This window comes from Symphalangus syndactylus, chromosome 19 (genome assembly GCF_028878055.3).
Source record: "Symphalangus syndactylus isolate Jambi chromosome 19, NHGRI_mSymSyn1-v2.1_pri, whole genome shotgun sequence".
NCBI classification, from domain to species: Eukaryota; Metazoa; Chordata; class Mammalia; order Primates; family Hylobatidae; genus Symphalangus; species Symphalangus syndactylus.
Genome location: NC_072434.2, coordinates 80,217,448 through 80,231,436, shown reverse-complemented (window position 1 = coordinate 80,231,436; position 13,989 = coordinate 80,217,448). Strand labels below are relative to the sequence as shown.

The following is a 13,989-nucleotide window of genomic DNA, read 5'->3' as shown; positions in this document are numbered from 1 at the left end:
GCCTCCCGGGTTCACGCCATTCTCCTGCCTCAGCCTCTCCGAGTAGCTGGGACTACAGGCGCCCGCCACCACGCCCGGCTAATTTTTTGTATTTTTAGTAGAGATGGGGTTTCACCGTGGTCTCGATCTCCTGACCTCGTGATCCGCCCGCCTCGGCCTCCCAAAGTGCTGGGATTACAAGCGTGAGCCACCACGCCCGGCCTCACGCTTGGTTCTTGAGAGGATATTCTGTAATGCTAGATTCTTCCCCTGTACCAATATTTGCCCCTCTTCTCTGTGAGTGAACTGGGTTTTTCTGACATGCCTAGACTCCTAATAAAGCTGTTTCTTCCTTGGTGGAAAAAAAAAACATTTCCAATAGCATCTCAAGTAGTAATGTCCAGTGAAACTTTCTGCAATGATGGACATGTTTTATTCATGCTGTCTAATACAGTCAGCACTAGCCACATATGCCTATTGAGCACTTGAAATGTGGCTGATGCAACTGAGGAACTGAATTTTTAGTTTAACTTTAAATAAATAGCATAAGTGACAGTGACTACTGTATTAGACATCAGAGATGTACAATCGAATAGTGTTAGTAAACTATATACCCAAAAAAATCAATGATAAAAAGTGATGGTAAATTTGTTAATCACAGTTAAATTAGGAAACATTTCTTAAACATTGTGAACATTTGTTTCACCTGTTAAAAAATGCTACTACTTGTCACAGTTCCTGAGGTAATCATCATGCACTTTTCTCGTCATGTTAGTAAGACTTTTTTGGTCTCTGTTTTAGTGTAACTGAAGACTGTTTGGTACCTATATGCTGTGGATTATATGAACTCCTAAGTGGGGTTCTTCTTATCCTGCCTGATGTTATGCTTGAAGATGTGATGGACAAGCTTATTCAAGCAGATACACTTTTGGTCCTCGTTAACCACCCATCACCAGCTATACAACAAGGTGTAATTAAAGTAAGGGCAAATACTAGATATGTTATTTTAATTCAGAAAAATATATGTAATTTAAAATTTTGAGTATATACATTAAAGTAGACCTAAATCTTTCTTTTATATTTTAGAATAATGAACTAATATAGTTTGTTACTTATTACTCATATATATTTTTTAAATTTTTTTATTTTGATAACTTTAGGGATACAGGGGTTTTTGGTTACATGGTCATATTTTTGCATCATCCAGTTTTAAGTCCCCCTCCATATATTGGTTCATATCAATATGTTTTTTAAATCTACCAATAAATCCCCATATCTGAACACTTAGTAAATCTCTTTTGTAAAAATTACAAGGAATATGTGGTTCATTGGAAATCTCTTCTTCAGTGTACTATCAAATTTTAGACATTTACTTCAGGTCTCAGCTTAGATGACACCTTTTCAAAAAGACCTTCACTGATTATCTTATCCAAATAACTTCCCTCCAATCTTATTATTTATTCTGTCATAGCATCCTATTTATGTCTTGTAATTATCTTTTTAATCTGTGTACTTGTTTTTTAAATTTCTCACAAATATAAGCTTCATGAGGGTGGGCATCTTGTGTAATAGGTACTAAGTATATTATTGAATGAGTAAATGCTTGATATGAATAGTTTCCATTAGAAAACAACCCAATATTAAAATAATCTTATAAAGATTCTCATTTTTCTTTAGTTTGCTTGGATGTAGGTATTGTTTAATCACTTGCAATACAACCTAGTATTGAGCTCCCATTTCATGTGTAAGTCCCTGAGCTAGTTGCAATATAGTATATAAAGGTAAATAATATAAGCCCCTACATTCAAGAATTTCACAGTCTAGAAGGGAGAGTTTCATACTTAACTAAGTAAAACGTAAGGAATTCTGTGATGAGTGCTGCAGTGGCAGTATTAATAAAGAATTGAGCAAAGGGGAAACGGAAGGATTCATGGAAAAAGTATACTTTGTGTTATGCTGTAAAGTTAGAAAGCTTTTTTAGTAGGGGAATAAATAGATGTGTATCTGGGGGAAAGGAGTCTATCACTACTGTGAGAGAGTCATTGAAGGGGAGAAAGAGGCGGAAGGATTAATTTGGTATTACACGTGTTGCATTTAAGATGCTAGAGAAGGGTGGAAATTCAGGCCCGTGCTCAGGATAAATAATCTGTCAAGAAGCCTAGAAGTAGAGGTCTAGGATAGATAGATATAGATATAGATATAGATATAGATATAGATATAGATATAGATTTGCAGAGAGAGCATAGCTTACGCATTTTTTCCCCCTCAGCATTAGGTACAAATATTCTACTTATACTCAGCTAAGGCTGCCAGTCTACCAGGTGTCCATGCTCAGCTAAAAATGCCAGTTTCCCCATGAGAGAAACATTAAGATCTCCAACATAGAGTCATCATTAGCATTCCACAGTAGCCAAAGACAAATTCATTTTTGCTTTGCTGTGGTGGTGGCATTTTTTTGAGCTTTCTGTGTTCTTCTGTACATATGAACTTAATAATTTACAAATACAGTTGTGTTACACTGATTTGTATATATTATATTTAATTTTAATGCATTATCTAAATTGACTTAAATTTTTTGTTTAGCTATTAGATGCATATTTTGCTAGAGCATCTAAGGAACAAAAAGATAAATTTCTGAAGAATCGTGGATTTTCCTTGCTAGCCAACCAGTTGTATCTTCATCGAGGAACTCAAGAATTGTTAGAATGTTTCATCGAAATGTTCTTTGGTCGACATATTGGCCTTGATGAAGAGTAAGTGTGTTCTTCCCTCCAGTATAATTGGGAATCTTTTGTCTTTCTTCTTTTCTTTTCTTTTCGAGAGGGAGTCTCGCCCTATTGCCCAGGCTGGAGTGCAATGGTGCAATCTCGGCTCACTGTAACTTCCGCCTCCCAGGTGGAAGTGATTCTCCTGCCTCAACCTCCCGAGTAGCTGGGATTACAGGCACGCACCACCATGCCCGGCTAATTTTTTGTGTCTTTAGTAGAGATGGGGGTTTCACCATGTTGGCCAGGCTGTTCTCAAACTCCTGACCTCGTGATCTGCCTGCCTTGGCCTCCCAAAGTGCAGGGATTACAGGCGTGAGCCACTATGCCTGGCTTTTTTTTTTTTTTTTTTTTTTTGAGACAATGTCTCACTCTGTCACCCAGGCTGGAGTGCAGAGAGACACAGTCATGCCTCAGCTCATTGCAGCCTTGAACTCCTAGATTCAAGGGATCCTCCTACCTTAGCCTCTTGAGTAGCTAGGATTACAGGCACACACCACCACACTTGGCTAATTTTTTTTACTTTTAGTGGAGATGGGTCTTGCGGTGTTTCCCAGGCTGGTCTCAAACTCCTGACCTCAAGCCATCCTCCTGCCTTGGCCTCCCAAAGTGTTGGGATTATAGGTGTGGGCCACCACACCCGGCAAGATCTTTTGTCTTAAATGTAAAATTTAGTGAACTCACTCTTAACAAAATCTTTTGGTCACCTTTAGAAAAAATCTGCTAAAAGTAATTTTCCAGGTAAATCAATGTATTATTTGCCATATGATATTCTTTCTAATATAACTTCATCCTTCATAGTTCATTCACTAGTTAGAAACTAGAAACAAATAAAAGCTGCATCAGATGAAAGTGATAGCTAAGATTTGGCAGATAGTGTTAACATGAGAAGATTAACTGAAAAGACAGGTGAGGCTGGGCGTGGTGGCTCAAGCCTGTAATCCCAACACTTTGGGAGGCAGAGGCAGGTGGATCACCTGAGGTCAGGAGTTCAAGCCTGACCAACATGATGAAACTGTCTGTACTAAAAATACAAAATTAGCTGGGCGTGGTGGCACATTCATGTAATCCCATCTACTTGGGAGGCTGAGGCAGGAGAATCACTTGAACCGGGAAGGCAGAGGTTACCGTGAACCAGGATTGTGCAATTGCACTTCAGCCTGGGCAGCAAGAGTGAAACTCCATCTCAAAAAAGAAAAGAAAAGAAAAAAAGAAAGATAGCTCATGTATTCTCAGTGACAGATTACATAAAGGATCCATATAGGAACTCCTTACTCTCCTCAGAGCCTTCAAGTTATCTGGGAGAGGAGTAAATCCCTCACCTAGAATTCCTGGATACACGGATTGCTGAGTTTTGACCCTGGTAGAATGCTGATGGATTAGCAAATAAGTGTAAAAATAAAAGAATATTTTTCTCCCAAACCAAAAGTTTGGCAGAAATTAAACTGTAATTTCTGCTTATGATAGAATAGAGAGAAATGTGTGTCTCCTTATTGTGATAGACAAATTCAGACCTTAAAGAATTTACTAAATTGTTATGGTAGTTTCAATGCTACTTTTCATTTACATACAACTTGTGGCTTTCACAAAACAATTCTGCATTACCTTATTTGATTCTCACAATAGCCTTGAGAAGAAAAGAGGACATAGATCACCACATATTTTTGACAGATAAGGAAAACGAGGCACAAAATACTTAGCTAATTTCATTCCATCCCAGAGGCAAGTTGTATTGGGATAAGAACTCGAGAATCATTCCCTTTTGCTAGACCGCTTTTTACTAGCTCACTGTCTTTCAAATACTATGTAAAATAATAATAATAATTTTCCTGTGCACTTGAAGCCCCCAAACATAGTTTCTTTGGACATAAGGGGCTCATGGATGAATTAAAATAAATCAGTTAAAACCAAGAAATTGTATGCATATTTCACTTGAATGTTCGTATATTTATCTTGGGATGGACTTCTAGCAACAGCTTTTACCCTATTATTGGAGGGACTCTATCATCTTAAATAAAACAGGTTAAGAATCCTTACTCCCCCAACTTGTTTTTATGACTTCAAAATCAAGTTAGCAAAATGACCCATAGTTGCTGTCATATTTTCTTATTTTGTGATTGTTTCTAATGTGCTCTTAACTGTATTATTTATTATAGATTTGATCTGGAAGATGTGAGAAACATGGGATTGTTTCAGAAGTGGTCTGTCATTCCTATTCTGGGACTAATAGAGACCTCTCTATATGACAACATACTCTTGCATAATGCTCTTTTACTTCTTCTCCAAATTTTAAATTCTTGTTCTAAGGTAGCAGATATGTTGCTCGATAATGGTCTGCTCTATGTGTTATGTAATACAGTAGCAGCCCTGAATGGATTAGAAAAGAAGTAAGTTTAAAATTATTATTTAAAATTACATCTGATAAATACTTCAGAACAGGAAAACTTTAGTATTAGTTTACTTTAATACACGAGTTTACCTATGCAAGAAGCCTTTCTGTGTACCTCTGAACCTAAAATAAAAGTAAAAAAAAATAATGATAACAGAAAGAAAAAAAAAAGCAAGAAATTGTATTTACTGAATGTCCCTGTATGCTACTTTGTTAACTGGCCCAAGTTAGTTTCTAACCCTTGCTTGATTTGGAAAACCCAGATGGAGAGAAGCATTGTAGGCCTAATATCGTACATTGAGGTAGATTATCAAGGTTAAGATTGAAGACCAGAAGTAACTAATTCATATTTATTGGGTATTTATAAATAATATAAATACAAATCTATTACCTCTTTTAGTCCTAAAAGTAACTCTAATTTATACAAGTGAGATTCAGAGAGGTTAATTAATTTAGGCAAATTCACCTTCTCTGAAAAGTCTTCGCAGAATGTTCCCGTTCATACCCACACAATCTTCATCCTTAGTGTGGACTAGAAACTGCCTATGTGTTCTTATAGTATCTTGTATTAATCTCTAGTGTTACACTTACAACCATTTACTATTTATAGTAATCTGTTTACTTGTCCGGTTCTCTGTAAAACTATGTATTTTTGACAGGTGTCGAAGTGTATCTTATTTCTATTTCTAGCATACACACTACATATTACTTGCCATAGAATAAGCATGAATAAATATTGAATGACTGCATGAATGAGTGCAAGCTGGTCGAACAGGAATTTAAACCATTTAAATCAGTTAGCTGTGTCTTAAATTATTTGTTCTTTTTCTTATAAATGTTCTGTTTTCTTCTTTTGTTGTTATCTTTAGCATTCCTGTGAGTGAATATAAATTGCTTGCTTGTGATATACAGCAACTTTTCATAGCAGTTACAATTCATGCTTGCAGTTCCTCGGGCTCACAATATTTTAGGGTTATCGAAGACCTTATTGTAATGCTTGGATATCTTCAAAATAGCAAAAACAAGAGGACACAAAGTAAGATTTAATTTTTATGAATTTGAAGAGGGAGTTGTATAATAGACAAATCTGTTATTTGAGCACAGTCTTTCTTCTTAGAAACTCTTATACTAAAAGTTTAACATTAATTTTGTGATAATATCTATCAGTTTTTAAAAAGAAGCCTAAAAAGGCTTGAAAAAGTGGCAAAAATAGAAAAAGTGATTCCCCCGTGTAGTTAGAGTTGGCAATACATAAGTGAAAGATGTCACTGATTTTTCTTACCAAGTAAAATTTAAAAGCATATGTTGCATAGTAATACCCTTTAGTTTTCTTTAATGGTAATTATTAAAGTGAATATGAAACAAAAAATGTGATAATTGCTGGTTAAACTTTTGCCTTATATAGAAAAAAAGCCTGTTCTTTGAAACAATTTTTAAAATGAAATTATGAGCTAGTATTTTTCCATTGAAGGTTTTTTAGTGACCATTTGTAAATTTGCTTTAAAATTGCTTTTAACAAGAATTTTAAAATGTCTACTACCATCACCCCCATGCTGATCAAAATTTAAAAATTTATATCTAACAAAACATTATTGTCATGATACATAAAATCAGTTCAATTAAAAAATTAGTAACCACATAGCTTGAAAACATTCTAGTATCTTCTGTTTTTAGATATGGCTGTTGCACTACAGCTTAGAGTTCTCCAGGCTGCTATGGAATTTATAAGGACCACCGCAAATCATGACTCTGAAAACCTCACAGATTCACTCCAGTCACCTTCTGCTCCCCATCATGCAATAGTTCAAAAGCGGAAAAGCATTGCTGGCGAGTATTGAAATCATATTTTAATAACCATAAATTGAGGCTAGCTTGACTTTTCTATGTTCTTATGCCATTCACATTTTTAAAATATTTCTTGTTTTACATAAAATTTAAGAAAGATTTTTTCCTGAAGGAAACTATTCTGCTCCTTACTTTTAGTGCTTTTCTCATTCAGTTATTTCTTGAGCACCTGCCTACCATGTGCTGAGCATTGTGCTAAATATTGGAGATACAATGATGAAAAAAACAGACACAGATTCTGCCCCTGCAGAGATCGTAAAATAGTAGGGAAATGTGGAGGGTAGGAATAGAGATTATAACAGGGCAATCTACATCAGGAGTTAGGGAGGTCTCTGAGAAAGTGAGATTTCAATATAGATGTAAAGGATGAGAAAGGAGTTAGCAAGGTAGAGAGTCAGAGAAAGAGTATTACAGGCAGAATGGATGGCTTATGTGAAGCTTCCAAGGCAGGGAAAAGCTGAGCTTGTTCAGAGAAATAAAGAAAGCCCTTTAGCTAGAATGTGTCACTTGATAAGAGTGGGACACCAGAAGAGGTTGTACAGTATGGTGTGGGCCAAAGTCATTTTTTAATCATATAGGCTTTGTTAAGGAGCTTAGATTTTATCCTAACGGGAAGTCATCAAAGGTTTTAAGTAGGTGGCATGCTACAAACAGCTTTCTGTTATAAAGATCTCTCTGTCTTCTGTGTAGAAAATGGGTTAGAGAAGAGGAAGAGGAGAAGAGAGGTAGTGGGGAGTCCAGGTAGGAGGCTATTACAGTAGTCAGGGCAGATGATGATGGCTTGCACATAGTTAAAATGCACATGATGTCAGGGCTTGGTATAAATTAGTACATGTCATCAAATAATAAACATCAATATTGTTAGGCTTCCTTATTTTTTCTACAAAATCTGCTATGATCTTTACCCAGAAAGGTAACATGAACACCACATACACAGGATATACACACATACGTATGTATACATAGTGGATAAATATGTATGTACACATGCACACACACACACCCCATCTCCAGAGTATTTGGTAAATTGTTTGAAGTTTAATCACTCTTACTGTCTTAAATTCACTTAAGTTCAAATCTTTCTTTCACCTGTGTTAAGCTACTTCTGTGTTCAATGCTATGCAAAAATTTTAAACCATGTGAAAAACTCACTTGTAAAGAAAAGCTACCAAGTACCCGTTGTTTTGCAGTAGTATGTTTAAATTACACTAAATCAAACTTACATAAATAAAACTTCTAAAACATCTATGTAACTAAACTTAACTACCCTCTACATTCTTCTTATTTAATATCTGAATGCACTGTCTCTTCTTGAGCTGCCCTCCCAGTTGTACATCTCTTTTGTCCTGAGTAGAAACAGATTCTTTTTTTTTTTTTTATGGTAATTCTATTTTTATTTTTATTTTTTTTTTTCAAGATTTTTTTTTTTTTTATTATACTTTAGGGTTTTAGGGTACATGTGCACAATGTGCAGGTTTGTTACATATGTATCCATGTGCCATGTTGATTTCCTGCACCCATTAACTCGTCATTTAGCATTAGGTGTATCTCCTAATGCTGTCCCTCCCCCCTCCCCCCACCCCACAACAGTCCCCGGAGTGTGATGTTCCCCTTCCTGTGTCCATGAGTTCTCATTGTTCAATTCCCACCTATGAGTGAGAACATGCGGTGTTTGGTTTTTTGTCCTTGCGATAGTTTACTGAGAATGATGTTTTCCAGTTTCATCCATGTCCCTACAAAGGACACGAACTCATCATTTTTTATGGCTGCATAGTATTCCATGGTGTATATGTGCCACATTTTCTTAATCCAGTCTATCGTTGTTGGACATTTGGGTTGGTTCCAACTCTTTGCTATTGTGAATAGTGCCGCAATAAACATACGTGTGCATGTGTCTTTATAGCAGCATGATTTATAGTCCTTTGGGTATATACCCAGTAATGGGATGGCTGGGTCAAATGGTATTTCTAGTTCTAGATCCCTGAGGAATCGCCACACTGACTTCCACAATGGTTGAACTAGTTTACAGTCCCACCAACAGTGTAAAAGTGTTCCTGTTTCTCCACATCCTCTCCAGCACCTGTTGTTTCCTGATTTTTTAATGATGGCCATTCTAACTGGTGTGAGATGGTATCTCACTGTGGTTTTGATTTGCATTTCTCTGATGGCCAGTGATGAGGAGCATTTCTTCATGTGTTTTTTGGCTGCATAAATGTCTTCTTTTGAGAAGTGTCTGTTCATGTCCTCTGCCCACTTTTTGATGGGGTTGTTTGTTTTTTTCTTGTAAATTTGTTTGAGTTCATTGTAGATTCTGGATATTAGCCCTTTGTCAGATGAGTAGGTTGCGAGAATTTTCTCCCATTGTGTAGGTTGCCTGTTCACTCTGATGATAGTTTCTTTTGCTGTGCAGAAGCTCTTTAGTTTAATGAGATCCCATTTGTCGATTTTGGCTTTTGTTGCCATCGCTTTTGGTGTTTTAGACATGAAGTCCTTGCCCACGCCTATGTCCTGAATGGTATTGCCTAGGTTTTCTTGTAGGATTTTAATGGTTTTAGGTCTAATATATAAGTCTTTAATCCATCTTGAATTAATTTTTGTATAAGGTGTAAGGAAGGGATCCAGTTTCAGCTTTCTACATATGGCTAGCCAGTTTTCCCAGCACCATTTATTAAATAGGGAATCCTTTCCCCATTTCTTGTTTTTGTCAGGTTTGTCAAAGATCAGATAGTTGTAGCTATGCGGCATCATTTCTGAGGGCTCTGTTCTGTTCCATTGATCTATGTCTCTGTTGTGGTACCAGTACCATGCTGTTTTGGTTACTGTAGCCTTGTAGTAGAGTTTAAAGTCAGGTAGCGTGATGCCTCCAGCTTTGTTCTTTTGGCTTAGGATTGGCTTGGCGATGCGGGCTCTTTTTTGGTTCCATATGAACTTTAAAGTAGTTTTTTCCAATTCTGTGAAGAAAGTCATTGGTAGCTTGATGGGGATGGCATTGAATCTATAAATTACCTTGGGCAGTATGGCCATTTTCACGATATTGATTCTTCCAACCCATGAGCATGGAATGTTCTTCCATTTGTTTGTATCCTCTTTTATTTCATTGAACAGTGGTTTGTAGTTCTCCTTGAAGAGGTCCTTCACATCCCTTGTAAGTTGGATTCCTAGGTATTTTATTCTCTTTGAAGCAATTGTGAATGGGAGTTCACTCATGATTTGGCTCTCTGTTTGTCTGTGATTGGTGTACAAGAATGCTTGTGATTTTTGTACATTAATTTTGTATCCTGAGACTTTGCTGAAGTTGCTAATCAGCTTAAGGAGATTTTGGGCTGAGACAATGGGGTTTTCTAGATATACAGTCATGTCATCTGCAAACAGGGACAATTTGACTTCCTCTTTTCCTAATTGAATACCCTTTATTTCCTTCTCCTGCCTGATTGCTCTGGCCAAAACTCTCAATAAATTAGGAAACAGATTCTTTATCAGTTCTAGCATTACTGCTCAGCTTCCTGTATGCCAAAACATGATTGCTGGACACCTTTCCTGTGCAGGACTCCTTATATAGTCAGTGACTGCTTAGATGGAATTTGCCCTTTATTGATATCAGAAAGTATACCTTTACTACCCCTGCTGTTTCTTTTGTATTGATACTTCTCATTCTCATATCTGTTCCTCCTCTGCTTCCATCCCTAGATCTCTCGTTTTAGTTAATTATCACCTTGTGCCTGGGCTAACACAATAGTCCTCTTGCTATTTCCCATTTGGTCAATGATTTCTCTAGCAGTCTTTAATCTCTCTCTTTAGATACTAGCATTTTGTCACCTTGAGCCTTAGAGCCCTACATAGCTTCAAGTTTGTTATTTTTTTTTTTTTAGAGTCATTTTAAAACAGATAATGAACTTTTAGTCTTTTCACTAGATGGCTGTCCTTTTTTCTGACTTCTGTAGCTTCTTATTATACTTGGACTTGTCTTTTTCACGCTAAGTAAATGTGATTGCTGTGAGCTATAGGATACTTACAGAATCCTACAAGTTTTTAGCTTAATAAAAGACCTTAAAAGTCATCCAGTCCAGCTTCCTCATCTTAAGACGCACTGCATCCTAGAACTAGGGAGTGCTGGCACATGCACCCCTATACTCACTCCTTTGTGTCCTGCACCACATCTACTCATTCCAGGTCTATCATATCGCTTAGGACCCATCTCTCTCTCTCTGAAGTCTCTGTCAAGAATCCTTCCTGTTTTAAATACTACCCTTATTGAAATTCTATCTTTGTGAATCTAGTTTGCAAAATACCACTTTATATGTGTTCGGTTGTTGCTTTGTAATTGTTTCTAAGTTGTTTTTTTACACATATACTTGGGGAAGATTGTGCTTTTTATTTCTTCACTATTACTTAAAAGTATCATCAAAAGTATATTGGCTTTGTATGCTACAGGTACAAAAACTGCAGAATACTGAAGCTCTTCTGTTTCTGAGCAGTGTGGTTACAAAAACTAATTCAAGTCCATTTGTCCATGATACTAAAGTGACATAGAGGGATTTCTATTTCTGTCATGTCTATCAATTAGGTAATGAATTGTTCCTTCAAAGACTTAAGCCATTCTCTTTACTGATAAATGTTTAAGTGTGGTAGGGGGGATTCCTAAATAGATTCATTTAGCATTTGTTGAAAACTACTGAGATGAGTGACACCTCCAGCCCCACTGCCACTACCCTCCACCTTCAGCAGGAGTTGTGGGTACTGCCAGCAGCTGCAGCTTCCATTATGGCCACACACCAGACTCTGATAATAGACAGATTTACTCAAGCCCTGAACCCCAGGATATCCATGACTTGGAACCAAAGTTTCTTCAGCAGTACTGTCATTACATCTAGACCTTAAGTTCTTGCATTGCTAGAGGAGTTAGATACTATTTTATTGTCAGATTAATCTTACAACCTCACTCAGGTTTACCATTCTTCTTCTCAGCAGTCCCAAGTTGCCTGCTGCCCAGTGAACAAAGCTCTGATTCCTTAACCTCTATATCTGTTTTTGGTCTAGATATCTATATCTATACATATCTTTATATGTAATTTTACCTAAATGGTATCATGCTCTACCTACTGTTTATAAATTGATTTCTATTTCTAGTCATTATATTTTTCCATATTAAGAAACATAAATATTCTTTTATTTTTAATGATTGCAAAATAATCTATTATTTTGATGTGGATAATCTTCTGTAACTTTTACAGATAAACAAAGATTTTTTTGCTTGGTTTTTGCTATTATAAATAAGGTAGCAATATATATTTTTAAATGTATTTTTTTACTTGTCTGCTTATTAATATGAAAAACTTTACACATCACCCTTAATGAATGAATGTAGAAGTAGTCAGCATTAGGATATTATTTAGAATGCTAGACAAATATTTAAATTGTCATACACTCACACACACACACAGTTATATTAGTAATTCACATACAAATGAACTTTATATTTCAACCAATAATAATACTAACCATTAAAAGTGTTTTATTATTTGTGAGAATGAGACAGGCATTACGTTTTACATTCATTATTTTATTTTACCAACAAAACAACTCTTTCTTTATCTGTTTATTCAGCCATCAAATATCAAATATTTCTTGAGTACCAACCATGTACCAGTTGCTATTTTACCAGTCTTCATGGAACCTGTACTGGGGAAAATGATCAATAAGCATATAAACAAATATATTTAATATAATGTTAGATAGTGATAAATATCTACCTGTGAAGTAAGCTCTTTTTTCTTTCTAATCCACATCTTATGCATGAGAAAACTGAGGTTTAGAAAGAAATGTGCTTAAGGGCACACTAGCTCTATGTGGCTTCATAGCAGGAGTGCTGAAAAATACCCTCCCACTTTTTCTAGTATTAATACCTAGTACTAAAGAAGACTTACTTAACATTTCCTTATTCAGTGTATTATCATACCTCTGAATTACAATCATCAGCTGCACATACAGCATGAAAGCTGTCAGATGTAGACATTAGGAATAATCTGCTTAAACTAAGTATACTGTTTGACAGTTAACTCTTGAATATATACAGGATATGAATTTTTGTATTTTCTTTTTATTTGCCTCAAAAGTGACTACCAAAATATATTAACTGATTAAGAATACTAATTACCCAAAATACTGCGCAATCTAAAATAGCATTAAAATATTTAAATGTCTTACAGGATAAGTCATTAAAACCTGTTATAATTTAGTCATATGTAAGCAATTTTTATAGAGGTTATTTATAGAAATTGATATATGTTTTCATAATTTAAAACAAAGGTTCAATTCCAATGAAGGGTTCCATTATTCCTCATCTACCAAGACATCATTTTGGTTCTTATGGTCAACTTCCGATGCCCTTCTCCTTCAGTCCATTAAATCAAGACTCATCCCCCCAGTTTTCTCCTGGATGCACTACCTGTGTTGTACCTCCCGGAGCAGGTGCAGTAATGGTGCAGAAATGCCACTCCTCTCTGTTCAGTCTGAGGAAACCTTTCTCAGGAAATGCTTTTGTAGCATTGAATGTCAAATGATGCATCTGTTCTAAATCATTTTAATAACAAATCACTGGAATTATATTCACCTTTCTGATCTCTTCACTTTCATTGACTGATTTCTACTTTGTCACTATACACAATTTTTAAAACTACTTTATGAAATTCAACAATAGTAATTATCCAGAAATAGTAATATTCTTACTAAAAAATGATGTGCATTAAAACTTGATTTTGGAATACAAAGAAGTGAAACAGTATTTGAAACTATTTTATCAAAATGTTCTGAACTAGTTAAGCCCATTTAATACTTTTTAACTCGAACTTTGCCAAATGACATCTGTTTTACTAAGCTATGTCACTAGCTTCAACATTGTTATTTAGGACTTTGAAACCAAAAGTACTGTTGCACTTCTTCAAAGAGGGACATCATTTTCTCTTAATCACTCTTTCCTTTGTATAAATTGACTTTGTAGTAAATAAGGTTGTT

At 35.7% G+C, this 13,989-nt stretch overlaps 1 protein-coding gene across 4 annotated transcripts in view; it reads left to right on the top strand.

The window, feature by feature from the left end:
- Window positions 1-13,989, top strand: part of LYST (lysosomal trafficking regulator) — a 227,792-nt gene that overhangs the window by 128,333 nt on the left and 85,470 nt on the right. For all 4 annotated transcript variants that reach the window (XM_055235072.2, XM_055235071.2, XM_055235074.2 and 1 more), the window contains exons 24-28: window positions 781-958; window positions 2,563-2,732; window positions 4,901-5,131; window positions 6,003-6,169; window positions 6,808-6,960. In XM_055235072.2, the coding sequence (XP_055091047.1) occupies window positions 781-958; window positions 2,563-2,732; window positions 4,901-5,131; window positions 6,003-6,169; window positions 6,808-6,960 (899 nt within the window). The remainder of the gene's footprint in view (window positions 1-780; window positions 959-2,562; window positions 2,733-4,900; window positions 5,132-6,002; window positions 6,170-6,807; window positions 6,961-13,989) is intronic.